Source organism: Notolabrus celidotus, chromosome 2, assembly GCF_009762535.1.
Source record: "Notolabrus celidotus isolate fNotCel1 chromosome 2, fNotCel1.pri, whole genome shotgun sequence".
In the NCBI taxonomy this organism is placed as follows: domain Eukaryota; kingdom Metazoa; phylum Chordata; class Actinopteri; order Labriformes; family Labridae; genus Notolabrus; species Notolabrus celidotus.
Genome location: NC_048273.1, coordinates 31,347,592 through 31,372,752, shown reverse-complemented (window position 1 = coordinate 31,372,752; position 25,161 = coordinate 31,347,592). Strand labels below are relative to the sequence as shown.

The window sequence follows — 25,161 nt, the reverse complement described above, 5'->3', positions numbered from 1 at the left end:
TATTATATCAGGAACAGTATCATTATCATTATCATTATTGTCATTATTAATATTATTATTATTAAAATGCCTGGGCCTTTTTAGCTACTCACTAATTTCTTGAAACTGTTCATGTCATTTTGGGAGTTACTTTTACAAATGTCAAGTTCACTTCTACATTTCAAACTAACTTCAAGTTTGTTTGTGCAGTTTCAAGAAGATCAATAAAAAGACTCTTTAGCAGAAATGTCAATATTATTAAAAGACAACACCCATTAATATTTGCATGTCAGACAGAAAGAAGCCGCAGTCTGAGATCATTGTTTGCACATAAGTGTTTGACTGGATGAGAAGCTAGTGGTCGACTAATATCAGTTTTTCAAGGGCTGATGCTGATACTTGGTGTGCAGGTCGGCTGATGCCCAATATATAATGCTGATATCACATTGCGGTTTTGTCTTTGTGGTGCGAAACAAAATGACTGAAATTGGATGAAACTTTCTTTAAAGAAATGTAGACAGAAAAATGTTTGTCTCAGTCAAATATTGCCACAAAGAACTTCTGGATTTCTGTCCAACCAGCTGTAGTTATTAAAACAGAAAGAATGTAAGGTAAATATTTGTGGGGTTTTTTTAAAATACGTAGTGTTCCTTTATTCCATGCACGCAAAAATCTAATATCAATGGTAATCTTAGCCAGTAACACGTTTTCGATTCATTCATAAACTAGAAATATAAATTGGGTCATGCAGCAAATGTCAGATTATGACTGATATTTATGTCAGAAGCAACATTAAACTGCATTATTTTATACATCATAAGAGGGTTTATATATCACACTAGCCAGTTCCTTGTATAGGTTTGATCTGCTGTCATTTAGGATGGGTAAAGAAAAAACATTCAGAGAAGAGAAAGGCGACATCATCCTCGAGAGCGCAGTTATCAGGTGATGCATGATCTCTAAATGTCATTTATCGGCCTGATTATCAGTCCATCTCTAAACAAAGCATGGTCTTATATCAACAGCAGTCAATTATACTTAGATTTAATATTTTGTGTTATACATGCTCATTTTATTCAAAGGCAATTATCTATCTGAGTGATTTTTAAAATGTTTATCTATTGATATTTTTCTCTCTAGTACTTTGTATCCTGTTTTAATAGTTTTTCATTCTGATTCTCCTCCTGCTGTTTCATGTTAGGGTTGTTTTGTTATCAGGTGTCAAACTGGATATCATCATCTTGCTCACTCATTTAGATACATATTATATTATATTTATACATCATTCATACCTCTGTATATTCTGTATTATTTATATTATTTAATTTACTGCTAAAGCACTTCTGGTTCGATGCCATATATATTTCATTGCCTGTACCAGTGACATGCTCAATGACAATAAATCGAATCTAATCTAATCTAAAACAAATCCACCTATAGGTACAAACAAAGTCACCTGCACTTGATGATACATTTCCTGATATATCTATCCAGAAACTGAACATGTATTAATGACTAACCAAGGAACATTTCACGATGATGCCAAAATACATTTCTCAAAAATCAAACATTGCCAGAAACTAATCTTTCCCAGTGATGTGCATCACAACCAACACATGTATCATCTATTCAGATGCATTAATAGGATAACTGTCACAGTGTAAACAGATCACCAACAACTGTATATAAAAATAAATTCACTTATGATAGTGCCAACATTTGTAATATCAGTGAGGTGGGATATGTTAGGCAGCAACATTTAGTCCTCATAGTGGATCTGTCTGAAGCAGAAAAAGTTGACAAGTGTAAGGATGTGAGCAACTTTGACAAGAGCCAGATTGTGGTAGTTAGATGACCTGGTCATAGCATCTCCAAAAACTGCAGCTCCTGTGGGGTGCTCCCAGTCTGCAGTGGTCAGTATCTACAAGAGAAAGAAAACCAGTAAACTGGTGACAGGGACGAGGGCTAGCAAGCCTCACTGATGCACCTGGGGCACAACAGAAGAGCTACTGGAGCTCAAAGCTCTGAAAAAGTTTATGCTGGTTCTGAGAGAAAGGTGTCAGAACACACAGGGCATTTATTGTGTGTAGGGCTGTGCAGCCACAGACCAGTCAGGGTGTCCACAGCTGACAGAACTGGACCACAGAGCGGTGGAACCATCATCTGTGGGATGTGCTGAACAAACAAGTACAGTCCATTGAGGCTCCACCTTGGAAGTTCCAGGGCTTTAAGGATCTGCTGCTAACATCTTGGTGCCTGATATCACAGCACACCTTTACAGGTCTAGAGGAGTCCAAATGTCTCCTCAGGTCAGGGCTGATTTTACCCTCACCTGATTACAGGGGAGTCTGCACCATCTAAACTGCAAGCTAAGTTACAAAATACATCAAGCATCATCAGAAGAAGAAATACAAGTTAGAATGTGGCAGGAACACTGTAATGAAGCTGCCTACATGAATCCTAAAATTAGGGATACACCGATGTCTTAGTTGAACAAATATCAGCTGATATTTGCCAAAAAAGTGCAAAATGCACATGTCAGTATCTGCTGTGAATCTGTTATCACATCTTATCTTTGGCTTTGCAGAGTGAGTATCACACCCTGTCTGAGAAGGATCAGAAGCATGCATTTTCTGTTCATGTGATATCTTAAGAGACTTAAAAGGAGGGACCAGAGGGGACTACAGCAACATTTATTAATCTCATTGCTCGTTCGCCCTTCCCTCCACTTGATCTTCCTTGGAAAAGGTTTGACTGTGACAAAAAACAATGTGAGACTTCTTTTCCATATGTTAGGGGAAGCTCTGCCCCTGGGATCTGCCAACTATTCATCCTGATCTGACTCACCGCCGACCCGTCTCGAGCTGCTCTGTCTGCAAGGAAGCGCGCCGGGGCTTGTTCCCCCTGCAGGAGACGTGCGAGCAGCAGAGGCTCATTTTGATAACTTTTTTATTACTTTTCTATTGAGTGGCTGCTTTCTGATTGACAAGTTCCATAGTGTAATGCTTTAAAAATGAAAAAATATAAGAAACGCTTTAAAGTAGAAGCATATGGTGGGATATCTTCAAAATGAAATGAGAATTCAAAAACACCAAGAGACAAAACACCTAGTTTCAGTCTGTCTATGATCTTTCAGTAATGAAAAACATTGAAGCTGTCAGGTTAACACAGGTGGGTGGGTAATTCCCCGGGTATGTGTGAAACGGAGTTTAAAGGCTCACAACAACGACTAAAAATGAGAAATTACAAAAACGAATATTTTCCTTACATCACTCTTTGGGGATTTGCTTTCAGTCCAGATTCCTCCTTGGGTCCAGGTTTGGAGTTTCTTCAGGTGAGTTAAAATCCTGAGCGCGTCTCCGTCAGAGTTCCCCGTCCATGTTTGAGTCCAGGTTTAGTCTCACTCTCACACGCTGCTGCTGTCTGATACAAGCAGAGAAACAGAAGACTGGAGCTGAGAGGAGAGGAGAGAGAGGCTGGGCTCCTACACAAAAGCGCCCAGCCCACTGTGACGCGTTCATGTACCAGTCCGGAAATCCTACCACGCATGATTTCAACCCAGAAAAAAAAAGTTCGGCAATTAAAATAAAAGCATAATCAGAGAGGGAATGCTGTTTCAACAAACCTGTTCTTATTTGCGAAGAAGAAAAAAAATGGATATGATTAAAAAGCTTACGAAGAGGAGTTATTTTCCTTTCCATACTTTCCTATCTTTATCATAACTACATTTATTGTCAAACATTGGTGAATTTACATATCAAATTGATTAATAGTACAATTTCAGCCAACTTTTCATTCTTATAAAACAACTATTTTTACATAAAAACATGTTGAGACTGGTATAATTGTCTTTATTTATGTTATTTGCGTAATGACGCCCAAGTGACGTCATTAGTCACGACTGACTGCTGGTTTCTGATTTCACGATTGGTCAATTCAAATTGCAGGAAGTCTGAATAATTGTGTGAGACTTAGATGTTATGTATAAGTTCCTACATGCCTTTTACAAGTTGTTGTCTCAGATTTATTCAGTGCAATCTGTAAAACACAACATTTGTTATGATAGGACGCCAAAAGAAGATGATGATCCCCCAAAACAACTCCAGACTGCTAACTTCAATGTGGAAGGTGTTACTGATATGGATACATCACAGATGGAGAAGAGAAGATGACAAGGAGGACTGTCTATAGCAGCTGCTTCAATAGGTAAGTTAGCGATTTGAGCTGAAAGATGTTTCTTTTATGTGCTAACATGCCTCGGCTGGCAGGTAGCTACCTAGCAGGTCTTCTGTGTAGTTGTTTGTATTGTCCCTTTAAATGAATCTGCTTGTCCTTATTTATTTATTTTGTGATAATGATTCAAAGACTTGTCAGTGTTCATAGTTTTGTTGGGTTTCGTTAGATAGTATCATATAAATTAATTTTGCTTCCATGATTCATAAGGGACTTGCATTTCAATTATTCACATCGGACTGCTCATTCTTCCTGTTTGCCTTAAATTTTTGCTACATCAAAGATCATTGGCATCTGCTGTAAGCTATCCAGTCCCTCAACAGCTCCCACAATCCTACATTTATTTACAAATATGGCTGATAAAATGTATGCTAATCCCAAGACATCGCTGTAGATTTGTTGAAGACAAATTCACACAGCAGAGGAAAAAGTCTTGATCTGAAGAGTTATAGCAAAATCTTAACTTGTTTCTTTTCTAAACTAGTTGTGAAATTTTTATTATCTGGAAAAATGGTAGAGTGGACTGGGCGAGGGGCCACATACGCACTAGTTGCCAGACTATAACAGGGCCAACAGGATGACAGAAAACAGAAACAGGCCATTTACATTTCCTAGCATCTGTGTGTTTGTTTAGTCCTTAAGTTTTTGTTCAATATCAATAACTTCACATTGGGCTGTCTTGGCCAAAAATGCAGAACATCTCTGTGGAGCAGTTATTTCCCCTCTGACTCTTTGTTTTTTTTAAAGATACTTCTCTGGAAAATGAATCAGTCTGCAGCTGTGTGCATGCATTTGTAGCTTTTTTTCTCTCCTGTTCACAAACAAACACAATTCACAACAGCCTGTGCGCAGGTTTCTGTATCTTCAGATTGATAATGTGGTGAGATGAAACTTCAGACTACAGTTATCTCTTTGCAGTAATGTTAAATAAATTAAACAACAAAGCAGGGGCGGAGACAGACTTTTTTGACTGGGGTGACCAAACTGGAGAAACTGACTTTTGTAGGGGTAGCCAGGCATGTAAAGATTTTGGGCTTACCCCCTAAATGTTATATTGTTGTACATTTTTAATGTTAAAGGGTAACTCAACTAAGTGGCAACACTTAAATCTGCTGAACATAACTCTTTCAGAACTCAAAATGAAGATGGTTGTCCAAAGTTAAAACATCAAAAGAAGTTAATGTTCTATATTAAAATGCAAAGAAGCTCCTGTCTCTGCAACTTGTTGACACACAACCCTAATACCTGATTTCAATATAAGTAATGCCTCTGACAAGGCAAATAGCCAATCATGGTTAAGAGTTGCAGGGGTGTCCATCGCCCTGGAGAATATCTTTTTTTCATCTAAGTTTTCTTTATGAATGTATTCAGATTGGAAATGGGTTCCTAAAGGGCACATTACATTCTGAATATTCTAAATTGTTGTACATTTAGCTCCAACTTTATAATAAGTTTGCTCAAGGTAGACTCTTGTTCACATGAAGAACACCTCAACACTCTCAAACCTTTCCATCTCTCACCTGTTTCTGTACCTCTTCCTCTAAATAGTAAGGCGACCTCTAGGAAACTACAGGACAGTCACTTACTGATGTGCAAAATGTCATACCAACACACACCTCTTGTGTTGAGCCAGTTAAGGAAGGACAGCGGGCATGCAAACAACCTCCTGCTGTCAGTATCTGATGCAGGTTTCTGCTAACACTTAACATCTTTCTCATTTTTTAAATCCCTTTTTATTGCCTGGGAGAAGAAAAAAATCTCCTTCCAGATGTGGATCTTTGGCCACAACGCTATGTCAACATAACTTTCCAAATCCAAACCGACAGTGAAGTCAATAAGCCGTGATTTGAACGGAAAGTATGTCTGTGTCAATACTAACTGTGAAGAGAACTCCACATAGAAGAGTGAATAGTGAATGATTCTAGTGTGCGGCCGATGTGGCCTCATATCTGACATATTTTTAGCTCCGACCATGTTAACCAACATTTTTTAACGGAAAATAATCCCCTACTGAAATGCTGATGTCTGTTTTCAATTTTGTTCTATTTTTAAACAGCCTTCGCTCTACAAAGTGAGCTTTCCATACCTTGATATTTTAAAACAGGTGTCAGGTCTTTATAAAGACAGGGACTTTCCCATAGGTCGTACAAATCCCCTAATGCCTTTAAACAAGCTGTCAGGACTCCCCCAAGGTTGCACTGTTACAACAATTCACAGTAAGCCCACAGGCGCCCTTTGTCCTCTGACATGAAACTCAAATACCGGCAGGCAAGCTCGGCTCGATTCTCTGCGGACGGGGACACCTTTCGTGTAATTTTGCTAAAGTTAAGAAAATATGGTTAAGGCACTAATCACGTTGCAATTGTATGCTCCACTAGAAAAAATTGCAGCTCTTGGCATTGCCATCAGAAACCTTTCTTTTGGCACTATTTTCGGACGCACTTCACAGGCCGGTGTTCTTCCGCTGCATGATACATGCCGATAGTTGGATATCAGAAAGCCAAAGTATCATTGCACAATCTTTTCAAAGGTAGAACTTGAAGGCAGTGGAAAGATGTATTTCTATAATACTTGAGCAATTTGGGCCATGTATCCTAGTCTGATGGAGAAAGTTTTACCCCAATCTCAATTATGTTTAATTAACACTCTCCAACTCTACTCATTTTTGGACCTTGAGAGGAAACCATTGCATCATACAACAGGAGGAATTTGGGGAGTTTAATCAGACAGAAAGAGACAAAACTGAGTCTTTAACAACAAGACCTTAATGCTAAGTGTTAACAGTGCTAACATTGAGCCAACTTTTCTGCTCAGGTGCAAAGTATGCAGAGGCTAAGGTTGAGGCAAGGTCAGGCACAGAGCAGGGGAAGCCTCAAGTCAATGCATTTGCCTGTCCATATGGACGAGCAGGTTTTTATCTGCGTGTCGACATCAGAGTGAGATACTGCCTGCATTTACTATTAAACCCTATGACGTAGAAAGGATGCGTCATTGTGTGCTTGCATACATTTGCCTCTGCAGAGGAGGAGATTCATTTACAAATGGATTTCCTAGATTCCGCGTCATTATGGAGGCCTATCGTTTCAATTTCACAGCTTGCTGATCTTTATAGAGACAGATACTGTCGTTATAGTCAGCAGCCCTGCGTTGCTCTGTCACTGAATGCTGCAGTGGCTGCTGGGGAGCTGCTGCATCTGGTTTCACACTCATTCAGAATCCCTTAAGGGGACAGTGTAATAAGTGATGATTTTTTATTTCAATTTCACATTTCTTTTTGTTGGTTTTGCTAAATTCAATCACAGTCAAGATATTGTAAGATTATGTATTTTTGCAAAATTAGTGTCAGCTGTTTTTTGGTGTACCAGCAAACTTGTTTATATGATAGTCTGATAATTAAAATAACTAAAATGATCCATTCCATTTCAAAAAAGGCATGCTGGATTTGGGAAGTTAGTGGAATATCTATAAAATGGTTTTTAACAGGGTCTATTTTAATCAATGGAAACACAAGCAGACTTATTTTTACTTTTTTATGTTCAACATAAATTCACCATTCTTTGAATTATAGAGAAAGGTTCAAAATAAACAACATGCTTCCAGAGCTAATAGTCATACATTTGTTCCTGGAAACAGTGGTGTCTCAAGCACCTTTTTCTTCTCTTTTATTCCTGCCTCCAAAAAATCCTTCCATTCCTTCCCAGCATTTCATTAAAGTGATGAATATCTGAGACATTTACAGCCTACTCTAAAATGTACAAAATCAGGTTAAAATCTCTGCATCACTGATCAGTGGTGTGGTGTGGTGTAGAGTGTAGAGCGTGAGCGGAGCAAACAAAGCCCCGCCTACAGCATGCATTCACAATGAGGGGATGACATCATTCTCTGAATGACATCATCCCAACCTGTAGCAGGAATGACATCATCCTTATCATATGTAATTCTTAAGCATGTTTCATTGCTGCAGAAAGGAATAAAAAGTAAATGAATACAAAAATGAAATCTGATATTGATTCATGATTAATCTCTGGTTTAATCATTGACACCAGGAGGTTATGTTCAAATTAATATGATAGTCTTGTCTTACCAGATATTATTAAATTCTTCATTTTTATAATGAGCTGTTATCAATAATGGTTTATTTTAAATACAGTCAAACTGGACATGTCTTTATTTATTTGACGGTATTATGGACTCGTCATTATATATTTATATATTTATCCCTACATTTGATAACAGCTCGGTGTTAGTCATCCCTTGTCATCATTCTTAGGAGGTAAAAACAGCAGAGCTACAGTATCATCCTCGCAGCATGAGTTAACTTTTATCCTAACATAACGAGCTGACTCTTCCTAACAAACAGAAAATGTTGCTGCACCTCAGACAGGGAAGCCCCTCATGAATAATTAATCAGCTCATGAAGAAAAGAAATCCTCAGGGGGGATTACATACCAAGAGGGTGATGTCATGCTCGCAGGCTGCTTGAGATGATGTCATCAAGGAGGGCGACGTAATCTCTTGTTTTAAACGCAGACATGATTCTGCTGCAATGAGATTCCCCTCCCTGTGCTCAGATTCACATGCAAATTAAATCTCTGTGAGCACTGAAGGATGCAGTGTGGCTTGATTTTACATTAAGGGCTGTGGATCTCATATCTTTCTGTCCTCTCAGTGGGGAAAAAAAGATGACTGATGGAGGAGTATTGTTTGGGACCATGCTCCTCCAGGAATTACTTAAAGATTCATGAGCATTGCAGGACCGTACGTGTGGTGTGAGGAGATTCAAAGTGTATAGAACAGTTTACTTTTTCTGAAAATTGCTTATGATTTATCGGAACTGTCTTTGTCCATACTTTATCTATGAAGCCATGGCCTACTGCTTTTCAGCTTTGAACGAACTGGAGAGAGAGCAGGGGCAAGGACAGCGCTAGCCAACAGAACTAGGTATCATTATTAAGCTGCCAACTTTGAGAGTAACATTTACAAACCATGCATAAATAATCCTACTCATTCTGCCACTAAGGCCACAGTGCTTCCACACTGTCCACAGCAACCTACGGCCCCGAGAAATTAAGCCAATGTGGAAGTGTTAAAAACTGCAGTTCCTCGAGTGTCCACTTGAAGCTGGCTCTGGAAGTACCGGAACCACATACACACCCATTCATAAAAGCCAATCTTTACATCAGAAATAAACATGTTTAAATGAATAGCTACTTTATCTATCAGAACACACTGTACGGGGGGAATTTTTTTCATAACGCAGCAGTTCAGAAAATATCCTGATTACGTGTTTTCCATAATGAGAGGCACAGCTGACTAGATTAACAGATGGGAACACTGTACAGTAGCTGTTGGCGAGGAGGCTCAAAGCCCGCCTCTTTAGCTCACATTAGCTCCACAGACGTTAGGTTGAGTTCAGCATTTCCAATATGGCACCCGCTGACGACTGGCTTCAAAACAGAGCTTCAGAAACAGATGGGTGGCGTTACGGATACTACGTCCATTACTTATTAAGTCTATGGTCAGCAGCAGCGTGTGCTGACAAAGTCTTTTCCAGAGTACAGCTGTATCAAATGTCCCCTCAAAAGCCAGGCCTGCTGAAACCCAAGCTGACACAACATTTCTGTGAAGTTCTGGTAAATGGGGGCTATATCTATGAAGTTACAACAGGCTATTTGTTTGGATCAGTCCACCAGAGAACAAGGAAATTAGTTGATGTGTTGCTGTTAGCAATAAGCCTAAATCTGGACGTAGCCTCACCGCCTGGTCATCCGTGACACACTGCCTGATTGTGATTTGTCTCGTGCCCAAAAGAAGAAATGCTAAAGATTTTACTTTCCCACTGTTCAGAGGCTGTTTATTGAATTAGGAGAAAAGATTTCCAGTGGCAAAGCCGCACATGAGACATAGCATCTGCCAAATGTCAAGTCCTCTGAGAGAAGAGACAGACGTAGAGAGTGTTTGAGAAGCAGAGGGGAAAAATGGGTTTACTCAAACCTCCATGTGGGAAAAAAACATAAAAACTGTGTTCACATTTAATGACATTAAGAAGTACTTCTTACTGTATGTGCCAAGCAAAGAACAAACCCTGTTTTCATACGTGTTGAATCACTTGAAAGTAAAACCTTCTGGGCTTTTTTGTCGTCTTGATGATGAGTTTTTTTTAACCAACAGACAAAGGCGGTTCCTCATCCACGGAGAACACCATGTTGGACTCATAGACAATAAAACATGGATGTTAACTCAGGGTCTTGTTCACGAGTGGGGGGAAGAGGGAGATTGACAGACAGATCGGAGCAGCGTCTGGAGTGATGCAGATGATGTACCGGTCTGTCGTGGTGAAGAGAGAGCTGAGCCAGAAGGCAAAGCTCTCAATTAACCGGTCAATCTATGTTCCGACCCTCACCTATGGTCACGAGCTGTGGGTAGTGACCAAAAGAACAAGATCACGAATACAAGCGGCCAAAATGAGGCTTCTCTGCAGGGTGTCTGAGGAGGAAGATGGATGGATGGATGTTAACTCTATGACATCAGCCATTGGTTTCTGAAGAGGCATTATGAATTACAAAATCTGCAGATACAAATATTATGCTGACCATATTGTGTATCCCTAATGCATTTTAAAATCATATTTGCTCCTAAGAAGTACCTGACATTGATCAATATTCAAACCTAGCCATCAGAATCAGTAGTAGGAGACAAAAACTGGGATCCAAACATCTACCTGTTACCACACTGATCGTTCAACTACTTTAATAAGCAAGAATGGTAAACATTCATTGATTTGAACGGAACAAACTTAAAATATTTTCTGTAATTTTCTCAGTTTTATATTGTTCTATATTCTACATAATTATTAAAAACATTAGCAGTTATCTTTCCCTTAAATGTCCCCTTTCTCTGTCCCTCTTCAGGAGGTTTGCTTGTGTCGCAACACAAATGGCACTTAATTTAGGTCATGTGTGCACCTATGACACAACTAACCCAGCAAACGACACCACTGTGGGGCTGTGAGCGAGTAAAACTGAACAAAAACAGCCTGAAACACTAACGTCTCACAGGGGCTGACGAGATAGCCACTGCTAATAGATTTAATTAGTCTTATTAGTCACAATAATCCTCTGCCGGCACAGACAGGCCTGAAACACAAGGAGCAGAGTGGTTGGGGTTTGTGGGAGCAGAACAACACAAGCGTCCCAGATGTGGGTACATAACATCTGGTTGTGACACCAGTGGGGTTTAAAGAGTTTAAAGGGATTGTGGGTTATCGCTAAACATCAGAGACCAAAGCAGAGAGCCTGAGGCGAGGGATGAGCATTTCTTATTCATCCTGTGGTCCTTCCTCTCTTTCTTTCTTTCTTTCATTCTTTCTTTCTTTCTTATGCACTCTTTGAGATGAAACACAGTCTGCAGCAGTGTTTACACCACGATGAACTGACAGCACTGTGTTGACTCTCAGCTTGTTTTCTGCACTGGTTTTACCACATCATGAAAGTGTGATGGAGTCATTCTTAAGCCAGTCACAGTCTCTCCCTGGAATACAATCTCCATCTTGTTCACGTACACACACGCACGCACGCACACACATGTTTGACCACTCTGTCATGTATTCCACTCTGTAGGGTATATGCACTAATACTTTCACACAGCTGCACTTTCTCCTCTGACAGAGCAGTAACATTATAAGGGAGTATCCCTCTGCTTTCAGTCTTCCCAGGGAAAAATAAAATGGAAAGAATAAGTGAGAGGGGCAGAAAGAGAGAAAGTGCTGAGGTGTCCCCATGCTAAGCATGTGTGTCATCAGATTTTATTATCTAGAACCTAGTGAGCCATCTCCTCCCAGCCTGCACAAGGCAGTGTTAGTGCTGCTATCACCTTGCTATAACTATGTGCCTGCTGGGTAAGTGGTTATACTGAGAAGTCATTTTTACTTATTGTTATTTTTTTATTATTAAAATGAGCATTCCTCAATTCAAAGGGGAATTGTTTCCCAGAACCAATCCTGTTTTTTCAAAAAAATGTGGCTTCCTGTGATTGTCGTCATCAATGCTGCGCTGATTTAGTAGTTATAAGAAGTTTTACGCAGAGCACCGGTATTGCAAACATAATGATTAGTGTTTGAATACAGCCAAGAGTGATAAGGTTCAGTAAAGACGCCACAAAACTCAAATGCAAAAAAAACGTTAAAAAACAACTGATTTTTTATGGCACTGCCTCTTTATCAATCAATCAATCAATCTTTATTGGTATGGCTCCAAATCACAGCAAACATTATCTCAAGACGCTTTTACAAACATGGCCAGTCTAGACCACTCTATGTCAAATTATAAACAGAGACCAAACACCATGAGCATTGCACCTCGCAGTATTTAGCTAGTGACAGGGGCGAGGAAAAACATCCTTTTAACAGGCAGAAACCTCGAGCAGAACCAGACTCATGTTAGGCAGACATCTGCCTCGACCGAGTTGGGTCTGGAAAGAGCAAAGAGGAGTTTAAGAGAGAGAGAGCACGGTGATAGTGATAAGACAAGTAGTAGTAGCTGTTCCTGTTGGAGTCCAGCATGTCTGTATCAGCTGGACGTCTACGGAAGCTCAGAGGAACCTACGCGACAATGGAGCTCAGGGAATCCAGAAAGGTCTGATTAGTAACTTTCAATGGGACAGGCAGAGTTAAAGTAAGTGATGAGGGTGTTGGGGGGACGGGGGGTGAGATAGGATCCCAATGTGTCAGTGCGCCAGTTCCCCTGCCTATACTAGCATAACTAAGAGCTGCTCCATGCCTGAGCCAGCTCTAACTATAAGCTTTATCAAAAAGGAAAGTTTTAAGCCTAATCTTAAAAGTAAAGAGGGTGTCTGCCTCCTGGACCCTGACTGGTAGATGATTCCAAGAGAGAGGGGCCTGATAACTGTAGGCTCAACCTACCATACTTCTCTTAGAGACTTTAGCTATGACCAGCAGGCCTGCATGTTGGGAGCATAGTGTTCTAGAGGGGTAATCATGTAAAACATGTAAAGGATATTGAATAGTTAGCAGCAGGTAGTGATGGGGAATAGAATCCCGACAGGGTGAGAAAAAGTCTTGTCCACCATGAAGGGGTTCTATTTCCCATGCTAACCATACATTATCCCGCTTATTACCCGGCTACTAACTTCAGATGCAAACACGTTGGCAAAAAACATTAATTAAGAGATTATTTTATTGACTTAAAATGATTTGTGTATACAGTTTTTATAAAATAGTCCCAGTGATTCAACGTCAGTTTGCATTCCATGACGATGGATTCTTATCTACATGTTGCGATCTATTTAAGTGATCAATGTGAGAGGTAGTTTTTTAAAATAAGCACTCTTTTCCAAAGAATGTCTCTGATCACTCCAGATTTATGACAGACAGGATTAATGAAAACCGCAGAGGAATGCAGACAGGAAGGAGTTTGGTTTCATATCAAACCACTTGGAATCTCATATTTCTGTATTATCCCCATGAGCAAACACCCACTTGTGTCTGGTCGAAGTGTTCTACTCTGCACCAACTCACTCTGAAGCAACTCTGTATCTATTCAGCAACAGGTAATTCTATCCAGAAGGTTCAATCTTTGAGTCACACCACTATTCTTTCTCTAATTTCCCTATATAGAGCATCAGTTTGGCACATTGAGCTGTTGAAATCCTCATGTTCTTCTGCATTAAAGCTTTGAAGTCACAGGAGGGAGGCATCATTGCCTTTCTCACCAGGTGAGGATGAATGAAATTGTGCACCTGGCTGGTGCCATAGAATAGCTCATGGTGTGTTTTTTATTTAAATGTCTTCCCGGCAAACCTGACTCAGAGAAGTTGGCTAGAGTCGTCATTTGCAGACTGAAGCTTTTGGAGCTACTGTGATGAGGGTTCATTTTGGGTCCATCTCTGTGACCCCTGTGGAGAGGTACATGTTATACTTGTCCTTTATAGGTGGAAGTATTATCTAGTGATACCAATCTGATTTAACTCTATTTTAAATGTCAAACATGTCACTCACTGACAATCTTTCCACAGAAAAGGAAACATAAGCGCCTTGTTTTGACGTTGACTCGGTTGTCGCGGTCAGTGAAGTGTTTCCACAGAAGTACCTTTAGCAGGGGAGGCAGCTTGGAGGGGTTTATAAAAATATTGAAATTCATTACCTTTCTATGTTACGTTATTTCTAGGCATGTTTAGTTGACTAAACAATCACTCACACAGTGTATGATCTGTGTGAGTGCGTGGTTGTTTACTATTATTATTATTTATTTCTCAAACGGGAACTTAAAGCTCCAGTCAGGAGTTTTTATGCAGTTATGAAAAAGACTGAAATAAATACTGATGTCTCTTTCAATCAATCAATCAATCAATCAATCAATCAATCTTCATTTGTGTACCACCAAATCACAACAAACGTTTTTTAAGATCCTTTTACAAACAGCGTAGGTCTAGACCGTACTCTATGTTCTATGATTAACAAAGACCCAACATCAAGACAGGATAAGATCCAGTCCCATCTTACAGACAGGACTCAGTCTGATCTCATCTTAATCCACCATGAGCAGAGCACTTTGCAGCATTTAGCAAGTTACAGTGGCAAGGACAAACTTCCTTTATCAGACAGAAACCTCCAGCAGGACCAGACTCATGTTCGACACACAACTGCTGAGACCGTGTTGGAGAGAGGGATAGAGGGAGATGAAGAGAGAGAGATGATAGTGGTGACATTTTCTGTTCAAAGCTCTTGTTTCTCCTGTCTTCTTTTCAAGTTTTCTGATACTGCAGCGGGACCTTTAACCTTATCTAACAAATACAGAGGGTTCTCCATGTGTGTGTTTGTGTGAGCAAATGTGTGCTTTTCTCCATATTTTAATGTTTTTTGGTAAAAACAGGTCACCAACAAACATAACTAACCAAAAGTAAGGGTAAGGGGGAATCTGTCAAAAAACAAGGTAGTGAAAGTGTATTAACAGGGAGGAAAAATGTCAAAGTAATCAATAAAAAGGACAGAAATAATGACACATAATTGAATAATTGTAGAGGAAGCAAACTACAGAAATCAACCATAGAGGAGAATTTCATATTACTGGAAGTTCATGATGGAGATATTTTAAAAAAAATGTCAGTGAGTCGATTCTTCTGTTAACATTTGCACTGTCCTATCTTTAAAAGCATCATTATCATAAGCCAGAAACTACAATTAAGTCGACATATTTTGGATAGTCGTATTGCTGCAGAACATTTGGTCATTATGTTCTTAGCAAGCTTGTGTAAAGTGAAGCCAAGAAAGTAAAATGGCCATGCAGTACTTTTTGGTCTAAAGAAGACAGTGTTGTGTCAGAAATAATGATGTTAGTAACTCATCAAAACTTTAACACAAGGTTGCAGTAGCATAATGTCGAATGCAAACTGTTGTCAGGGATAACGTGCAGGTCAGTGACCTTGAATAGCAATAAGTAGGGAGAGAACAGATGAATGGATATTTACGTCACTCTGAGCCATGAAAAAGACCCACATGCAAATTCAAGAGGCTGGAATCAAAGCTTCAGTCTGTGTAATCAGAGTTAGGTTCACAAGAAGTCAATCATGAAACAGGCAGCGATAGGGTATCCAAAAAAACAACCTGCAGCAGAAATCAGAGTTGGATGAAGGAAGTCAAAAACACACGAGGGAAGGCTGGAACGCTACCACAAGCTGAACGAGCACCTTGCTCTTTGTTTTCACACTGCAGGCCAAAGTACACACCATCACTGGACTTTCCTTATGTCATTAAGTCACAGCCTCATTCTCCCTGCGTAGGGAAACAAATGCCATGTGTACTGGTTGCACTTTGCATAGTGGGAAGCCGGTAATTTGGTTTGAAGAGTGACAGTAATTTGGTGACTTATAGCTGCAGGTGTCAGCAGTTATCTCTGTTACAACAGTTTAAGAACATGAAAAGAGCCCCCAAGATTGCATCACATTGTATCTTTTTTTATTATAATGTCAAAACATAATCATTAGCTACGTCTTTAATGAAAAACTAAGGAGATTTGCGGGTGATTCACTCAGCTGAATGTCGCCAGTTGACAGGGTCCACCATTTACACCTTAACACCGGTGTCATGGCGCTAACTGCTGTTGGCCACTTAACCTTCAAAATGACTCCAGGGTTCATGTGGAGCAGAGACGAGGTGAGAGAGAATATGTGTCTAACACTCTCAGAAAAACAGAAGCTTACACACTGCTGAGTCAGCGCATGAAGCCTAGCCTATAAAGCTAACGATACAAGCCTCTTGTCTACAGATGTAATATATACGTAAACAAACATTACAAAGTATGAGTAAGCACATTTTGTTACTTTTAGACGAGCTGTCTCCCAGTTTACAGCCTTTGACCTAAATTAGAAGATAATAATCAAAGAATATTTCCAAAGATGACAAACTTATCCTTTAAATATACGGTTTTAAGAATAAAATGGTGGAATCTACCTTTTAAAAAAGCACCACAGTCAAGTTTTAATTGCACAAAGTCAGCTGTCATCATAGATGGTTCAACACCACCTTTTCCCAGAAGAAACACTCCTTCCCCCAGTGTGTACATGAAGATTAACTGGATTAGCACAAGGTCAAACATCTGTCACATTTCTAGCTCCTGTTTCTATTCAGCTCTAAAGGTTCATCAGAGCAGACAGCACAATCTCACCTTTTGCACCCCTAGCTTGAATAAACCAAATGTTCAAATGGTCAGCAGAGTGTACCCTGCAAACAAACCATGACTGTTAGCTCTCACAAAGATTGAAAGACCTGAGTCTTTACCTCGGTGAAACCAGCACTGGATTGCCAATCGAAGCCAGCCTGGCCAGCTTTCGCCTCAGGCTGGTCTTAAATGTGTCTGAAACCAGAGCGCCTGATCTTTAAGTACATCCTAAACAGGAAGGCTGCTTTAAGGTCTGACGTAATATGGCAGGAAACACAAAACTGTTGAAACTAATGTTTTTAATCGATCTGTATTGAATACAAGTACGACTGTAATTAAAATATTTCTCATAACAAGGCAGGGGTGCAGATATAGTATCTTACTGGGAGATTTCAAAGGTATAGCTCCTTTGTTTTCTTTTCAGAGAAATTATACCAAAATAAACTTCATGTCTGTGCAATACAGATGATCATTGACATTTCCAGCACAACATGCACTGGCTTTCTTACCCTGAATATCGGTTCTTTAAATTCAACACAGCAGACAGTTAGCTGTAAATCGCTGAAAGTTCAATAGTGGAATGTATTATTTTTTTCCACAGGCCTTTTTGGAGCGAAAACAAAGCATTCATGACAAAAAATGAATTGTTCTGAGCTTATGCTGCCTCCATCTTTGTTTTCTGACTAAAAGAAAATATACAAAACGTTCCTGCTCTCTTTGTTTCCCGATGTATTATCCGGTTAAATGTAAAAGTTAAAACAAAAAGGGGGAGGTGGAGGAACAACTGAGAGACAGAAAGCAGCAGATAAATCATATTTAGAGCCCAGGAGATAAGAAATATAAAGACAAAGGTAAACCTGAGGGAGGAAACTCTGCTGTGTGGATGTCAGAGAAGAAACAAGAAAAGAGTCAAGGACGACAAAAGGTCGGTTATTCATCCAAGCAAACAAAAGCAACAACTTGTTTCAGCTGTCAAGTCAGGGGTGAGTCATTGAAGGCTGCTGTGTCATCATTTATGTCACAGTTTTTCTCCCATGTCTCATTAAATGTCATTGTATAAAAAATGAAGTACTCACCAGCTGCCTGACTTTAGCAGATATCCGTAAGTTTACTCAGAGAGTGATAGTGTGACTTCTACTTTGTGTCCTGAGCATTTGTAGTAGCCAACTGGTGAGTGACATGTTGAAATCCCGCAGGCCGAGAGCTTCATGTGTTGTTTCTGGGTATGAGGGCCTATTTCTGTTACACGGTGTCAGGATACACACCAATCATACACACCACTGCACACAGTGGTTCCAGGGTAAGCATGCATGTGTTTACTTTCCTGTGTATCTGGAGCGTGTGCACACTGCAGACTGTAACTGAGGATCAAGTTCTACTGGACAGCGGCCATCTTTATTTTTGTGTGGATATACATAGACTGGATGTGTGCATTTGCAGCTATGGACACAAAGGGATTTCACAGAGGCTTAGACCAACTTTGTTACGTGTTAAGTGACAAGCCTACCATCTGTCAGCAGGCACATTAAATGTTCCCCTCTATTTGAGGTGGAGAGAGGTTTCTGTGTGTGTTTGAGTTTGTGACTAATAATATTTGATCCCATAATTTCTCTGACGCATTCGAGCCAAGAGCAATGGTACTCTCCAACTGGGCCAAACAAATTTAAGGGGATACAACTCTGCTCTGTGCGCTTTGCCAAGTAGGTTGTGTCTTCAGTGTTGGTCGTGTGTCTTTTTGTGTGTTTATGAGTGGAGTTGTGGATAAACTGCTGGCTTAATTTTAGTGCAAACTTGCTAAAAGTGTGGCATGTGCCAGAGAAGACCGCAACAAATATTATTGAACTAGTTTCACTCAAATTATTAAAGGTTATATGAAAAGTTAAATGTGTCAGACAAGAATAATCTATTACATTTGATTCACTCTTATTGCACAATGACATTATTGCTTCTTTTCATGGTATACAGTGTTATAATAATGTGCACGAGGTTCTACAGTCAGGGATATAAAGAAAACAAAATAACCCAGTTAGTTATCTAAGTCCTTGTATTTGAGTTTGATTGCTTAGTGATCCATTGTTCATGCCTCAGGGATCCAGCAGGGGGGACTATTACTCTGCTTCCTCACTGCAACCTCATGCCTCGACAATTGTAGCTAATGTGGAAGTGTTAATAACTGGCTGCAGTTCCTCGAGTGTCCACCAGAGGCTGGCCCCGGAAGTACCGGAAACCACATACATACCCATTCAAAAAAGCCGACCTTAACAGCAGAAATAAACATGTTTACAGCCTGGTTCTAAAAATTAGTTTAGTCTGAATAGCTCATTTCTCTTTTGGCACACACTGTACAGGGGTTGAGTTTTTGATAACGACCAGTTTAGAAGATATTAAAAGTAAGAGTTTTCCATAATGAGAGGCACAGCTGACATGACTGACAGGCAGGAACACTGTAGCTGTTGGGGAGGAGACTCAAAGCCCGCCTCTTTACCTCACACTAGCTCAACAGACTTTAGGTTGAGTTCAGCATTTCCAAAATGGCTCTCGCCAACGATTGGCTTCAAAACAGGGCTATGCTCAATCCAGACAAGGAAGGCAAGAGCTTCATGTGTGGTATTCCTCGTTCTCGTACTGTTTCCCTTATTCAAGGTAAATACCATACAACCAATGATGCAAACTCAAGGACACATGTTGGTAATAGTTTTCTGTGTGTTATTGTGATGTTTGCTGGAAGAAAAGTTTGTTTTCCATTTGCTAACTGTTGAAAGAGTTTTGGCTAATTCAGACGATGCTCAAGCTAACTCGAAGAGACCCCGTAGCTGCTTGACCATCTACATGTAACGAGAACATTCATTGAAATATGTTGGAGTCAAATGTAAAATATTTGTCTTTTAGTTAGTGTGGAGGAAAAGTAATGAGTTACCCCAAAAATAATACTCAAATAAAGTGCAGATACTCAAAAAATGTACTGAAGTAAAGTAGTTTTACTGTGTAACTGTCCACCACTACTTTTGATTGGCAGAATGCTGAAACAGTATCAATCTCATCATTGGTGAACAGTCATCTGCTGATATGATAGTTGAGTTTTGAACAAAAATCGGAAAAAAAACAAAAAAACACTACCTCCTCAAGACCAACTGATGTGAAGGCATTGTAAGCAACTTGCTGGAGAATTTAGAGGAGCTTGAAGCAGCTAAAGAGCTGGATATTTTCCTCACTAGTTAGCTGAAACCAAAAACAGAGATAAAGAAATGTAAAGTTTGAATGCACAGCAAACAGCACCAAACAGCACTGAACCCCAACAACAGTATTTCTATTTAAAAAGAGCTTTTAAATACCTGAAAGTTATTATTGCTGTTCCATCGTTTCCATCACAGCTGCACTCAGATTTAGTCCAAGCTTGTAAAGAGGCTGAGCCAAAGGGGGGATCCGCTATTTTTAAACTGCCAGTAAGATCCTAAAACTCTGCTGACCCCAACAGAGAGAAGAAGTTGACCAACACAACACCTAGAGTGGTATAAAAGTGTGAACACCGATACGCTTGGGTGTTCTGCCAAACACACCTCAGGCTTTCAGAGGCCTTAGTTATGTAAGACAGACAGAGGGAAGCCAGGTTTTAACAATAGAGATTAACAGATCCAAACCCCCTGTACAAATCACCCTATGGCAGTTTATCATACACACAAAGTCCATTAAAGATAAGTAAGTGAGCAAAGCAATCAAAGTATGCCTGCATGTGCTGCCAGGTTCAATCTTGAGACAAACATTATTACACAAATACCTCAAATCTGGTACTACATTATTTGATATTTCTCAGGAGCAATTAATGGTTCAGTATCTAGACAGGAGGGTAGTAGGGTCAAATTGTCAACCTTCCAATTGGATGACAACCCACTCTACCTCTGAACCACAGCCGCCCCAGAAAATTTCAACAACTCCAGGAGAAATTTTAACTTATTGAGCTGTTTAAAGGACGTATTTTGAGCTGTAGAAGTGATTTGATGGACACTTGCTACCAAATAAATGATATGAAGGAAGGAATTTGATATCAGATTGTTTTATGGCCACAATTCGCATCTTCTGACTCATCCAAATAAATACATATCTTAACCTAAGAAAATATAAAAACTAGGTGGCATTAAGATATTTTAAACCAATTACTTAAAACCTTGACTCAGAAAAGAGTCAAAATTGAGCCTAATCTATCTAACACAGCTAAACTTGGGAGATTACGGGTAGACAATGTCAAATTGGTTTGCTGAGTGTGGCTACAGTTAGCAGAGCTAGCAACACGAGCCTTCAGTGCTCCTTGCAGGTTGACGTCAAGCGGCAACCTCCAGCCTCAAAATATGAAGCCCATGCAGAAGTGTTATAAACTGCAATTCATTGAGAATCCACTTGGGGCTGGCTGCAGAAACACCGGAAAACCACATACACACCCATTCAAAAAAGACGTTCTTTGCAGCATTAATAAACATGTTTACAGCTTGGTTCATAAAACGTCTTGGCTCTACATAGCTAATTTCTCTATTCACACACACTGTACGGGGGGTGAATTTGTTTCTAACGTGACGGTTCAGAAGATATTAAGATTACGAGTTTTCGCCCAAATAAGGACATGACTAACTTGACTGACAGGCAGGAGCACAAAGCTGTTGCCGACGATTGGCTTCAAAACAGCGCTCAGGAACGGATGAGTGACATCACGGATACTACGTCCATTATTTATACAGTCTGTGGTTAACATCCAAATGCCTGTGCTGGGTATACATTGCTCTAGTCAAGTGTTTATATGCAGGTTTAACCAGACAGCCTTTACGTTAAAATACTGCCACAGCTACGAGATACCATTTGTCATCTGAGCTTGTTTACATCTGGGTAGCAGAGCATTACGGCTAATGGTACATGGCTGCTCCATATTTTAGACACATAATATGACAGGCATTTTGGGCCTATTATAATAAGAATTGTAATGATTTGAAAACTAGCGAGGGTGACAGCTTTTAATCGTTTAGTTAACTAAATGCTCATCCCTCTGATTTCTAAGTTTCGGTTATTGGAACGAGGCTTGCATTTCGTTTTTTTATACAATTATATGTCATGTTGATTCTGCCTCCCACTTAGGATTTAGATTCATATAATTTTTTGTATTTCCGGCAAACTGCTCCATAAGAAGGCCCCTTGGCTGTTGCCTCTTGTCCTGTCTTAGGGAAGAAATAGAGCAAGAAATTCCAAAGAAAACACTGAACAAAAATCAAATGCTCTGTTTTTGTTTCCTGTGTGCAACCTCCACACCCAAGCAGGAATATCTGTGTCTTAGCTTGCCAGATGTGAATTCCTCTTCATATAAAGGCACCCACACACACCACACATCACGCCTTCATTTACTGTCATTGCATCACACTGCTCACATAGCAAAGGGTTCCTTTTTATCATGTCAGTGCATGTCGGATAAGGAAGTTAGATGCTAATGAAAGAATTTAACTGTCACAGTAACTTTTTGATAGCAGAGGAAGTATTTTTAATTGTGTGGAAATAGTAAATGTTAGTGGGTGATTCAGCACAAAATGAAATGCAGCTTTAAAACTATCCTCAAATGACACATCGTTACGACACGGCTCATCTTCAAGGGCTTTGTAGGGACATAAAACACATCTATGATTTTCATAGCGCCCTCTTAAACTTGGTTCCTTTGGTTGGTCTACATCAAACACAAGTGAAAACCCCCAAAACATCCACTTTTTTGTAAGAATTCAACCATACCCCCCTGTAATGTTATAACTCCACCAACATAAAACCCTGGCAATGGTTTCAGAGTGTCTGGACTGACATTTCAGAGTTTAACGGCTGCATTTAGAGCACTGAACGATGGTGCATTTGAGTTTTTATTTACCTCATGGACAAATTAAGAAGATGTTCCTGAGGTTTTGCTTTAAATGCATGTTATGATTCAACTGGACTCTCTCCTGTTATCCATAATGAAAATGATGTTTGCCTGCAACAGAAAGCAGTGTCTTTTAAATAGGTCTGCACACCTACAGTGTTAGTGAGGTTTTTCAGCCTTTTTTGACATGATGTTCTATGAGATGAATACATTCATCGGGCTTATATCTTGGTTTTGTACTCCCTTCTCCAGACTGGAATATACAGTATACTTCCAGAGATGAATTTGTGTTCAGATGATCCTCAAGCCCAAGTCCACTGGATATTTTTTGGCCTTTCAGTGCAAAGGCCATGAGAAAACATTTGTACATTCCTAATAAATCCCCAGACAAGCATCTCTTGAGACCAAGGTCAGAAAACAACAGTGCTAAGTGTGCATGTACAGCAGCTCTAAAATCATGCTTTTTCAAAACATTCATTTTTATGGAGTTCATTGGAACAAGACATGCACTGTTACCCAGACATGTCTGGTTCCACGGAAACACAGCGACACACAGCCAGGTCACAGCAGGAGGTTGTATCTGATGACAAGTGAAGCACACAGGGTTAAGTGCTTTCTTGGGGAAACAAGTGTTTGACAGAGTCAGAGTTATTGTTTATTATTCCCTTTCACAACTTCCCTGGCTTCAGTAGAGCAGCAGTCTTGATGCTCAGAAACAATCTCCTCTTGGTTAAATGTCATCTGTCATTTCATGACAGCAGGGTTTATCCTATGAAGGTGAATTTTGAAATTAATTCTCAACACTCCTTGTGTACACTCCAGACTTCAGCTTGAATAATAATCAGAACGTTTAAAGACTCCAATGATTAAAATCACAAAGAAAGTTGTAACAGTCAGAATCTAGTTGTTGTAATACTGTTGCAGTACCAGACAGCGTTTTGGTTTCAGAGAAGTTGCTACTCCGAGATCGCAGTTGTTGTGATGTTCCGACCATTGACTGCATAATAAATGCACGTAGTATCCTTAACGTCACCCATCTGTTCCTGAAGCCCTGTTTTGAAGCCTATCGTCAACGGCTGCTGTACTGTACTCAACCTAACTTCGTCAGAGGTAGTGGGAGGTAAAGAGGCAGGCCTTTAGCCTTTTTTGCTAACATCTACAGGGTGCCTGTCTGTCAATCAAGTCAGGCATTCCCTTATTTGGAATTATAAAATAATTCAGTGTGTGCTACTCAGACCTAAACCGTTTTTTTGAACCAGGCTGTAAACATATTTATCTGCTGCAAAGATCGTCTTTTTTGAATGGGTGTGTATGTAGTTTCTGTTTCTTCCTGAGTCAGCCTCAAGTGGACACTTGAGGAACTGCAGTTTTTAGCACTTCCGCATTGGCTTCATACTTCAAGACCAGAGGTTGGCCCTTGGTTCTGACCAAGAGACGACTCTCATGAAGTGACGAGTTGGTGTAAGCTTAGCCTTTTTTCCATTTGTCATGTATGATACATGAATTTAGCTCTGTAGAGACCTTGCATTATAAGGTCGACTGTTAATTTCTGTATGATAAGCTGCCGTGTAGAGATCTCCACTCTGTCATCTTGAAGCTTTCTGATGCTACTCGCTGTCTTGGGTTCACTGCTAATTGCGAAGACTGCTGGCTCTCTCCACCTACATCAGCAGTGTTCCAAAGTGTAATGAAAGAGATTAGTGTCAGTGCAAAATCAATTTGGCAGAGTAATATAAAAATGTACATATTTCAATGATCCATCCATGTTAACATCAACTTTTTAGACATTGGTTCGACATGGGAAAGAAGCACTTCTCTGAGAAGTATACAGTGATCAAGATAAATCAACAAGTTAAAAACACCACCTGATTTAGTAAAATCAAGAGGTTAATAAGCCTATGTTAGATTATTTTGAGGGGCTCTAAGAATAAAACACAGAAGACATATTTATGTTCTTTATAACATTCGACTTACCCCAGGCGCTCCATGTGTCTTTTCAGGTCGATGTTTACTTGCAGCTCTTTGCTTGTATGGTTGAGCGTGTGTTTTCGTCACATTAGATCAAACTGGTGCCTAATGATGTAAGATGTGTGAAATAGAAAATCAGCATATGGTAATGATCTGCATCCATCACTGCTCTCAAAGTGCGTCAGCAGAGGAGTAAGAGGAGGGGAAAAAGTGAAGAGTGTAGCAGAAACCTTATTTCACAATGAATCACTGATTGGGGGGGATTTTCAATTACCTTCAATTTTCCCCCTGGACTGTCAAACACTAACTCTGCATCGCTGAGTTTTCCCGTATCTGGGCCCAAAGGGAAAACTTATCAACCCCTAACTGGCTACATATGAGACGGGTTTAAGATGTGATGAACAGCAGTGTATTGTTGTGGCCACCAAA

At 39.9% G+C, this 25,161-nt stretch overlaps 1 protein-coding gene across 2 annotated transcripts in view; it reads right to left on the bottom strand.

Moving 5' to 3' along the window:
* lepr (leptin receptor) overlaps nt 1-18,044 on the bottom strand; it is a 50,043-nt gene extending 31,999 nt beyond the window's left edge. The window contains exons 1-3 of one of the 2 annotated variants that reach the window (XM_034707478.1): nt 17,963-18,044; nt 3,248-3,402; nt 1,836-1,900 (exon numbers count right to left, since the gene is read on the bottom strand). In XM_034707478.1, coding sequence (XP_034563369.1) covers nt 1,836-1,843 — 8 coding nt within the window. In that variant the 5' untranslated portion in view covers nt 1,844-1,900; nt 3,248-3,402; nt 17,963-18,044. Of the gene's footprint in view, nt 1-1,835; nt 1,901-3,247; nt 3,473-17,962 lie in introns of those variants that run through there. The other variant, XM_034707486.1, reaches the window with a different exon arrangement.
* Between the last annotated feature and the right edge of the window lie 7,117 nt (nt 18,045-25,161).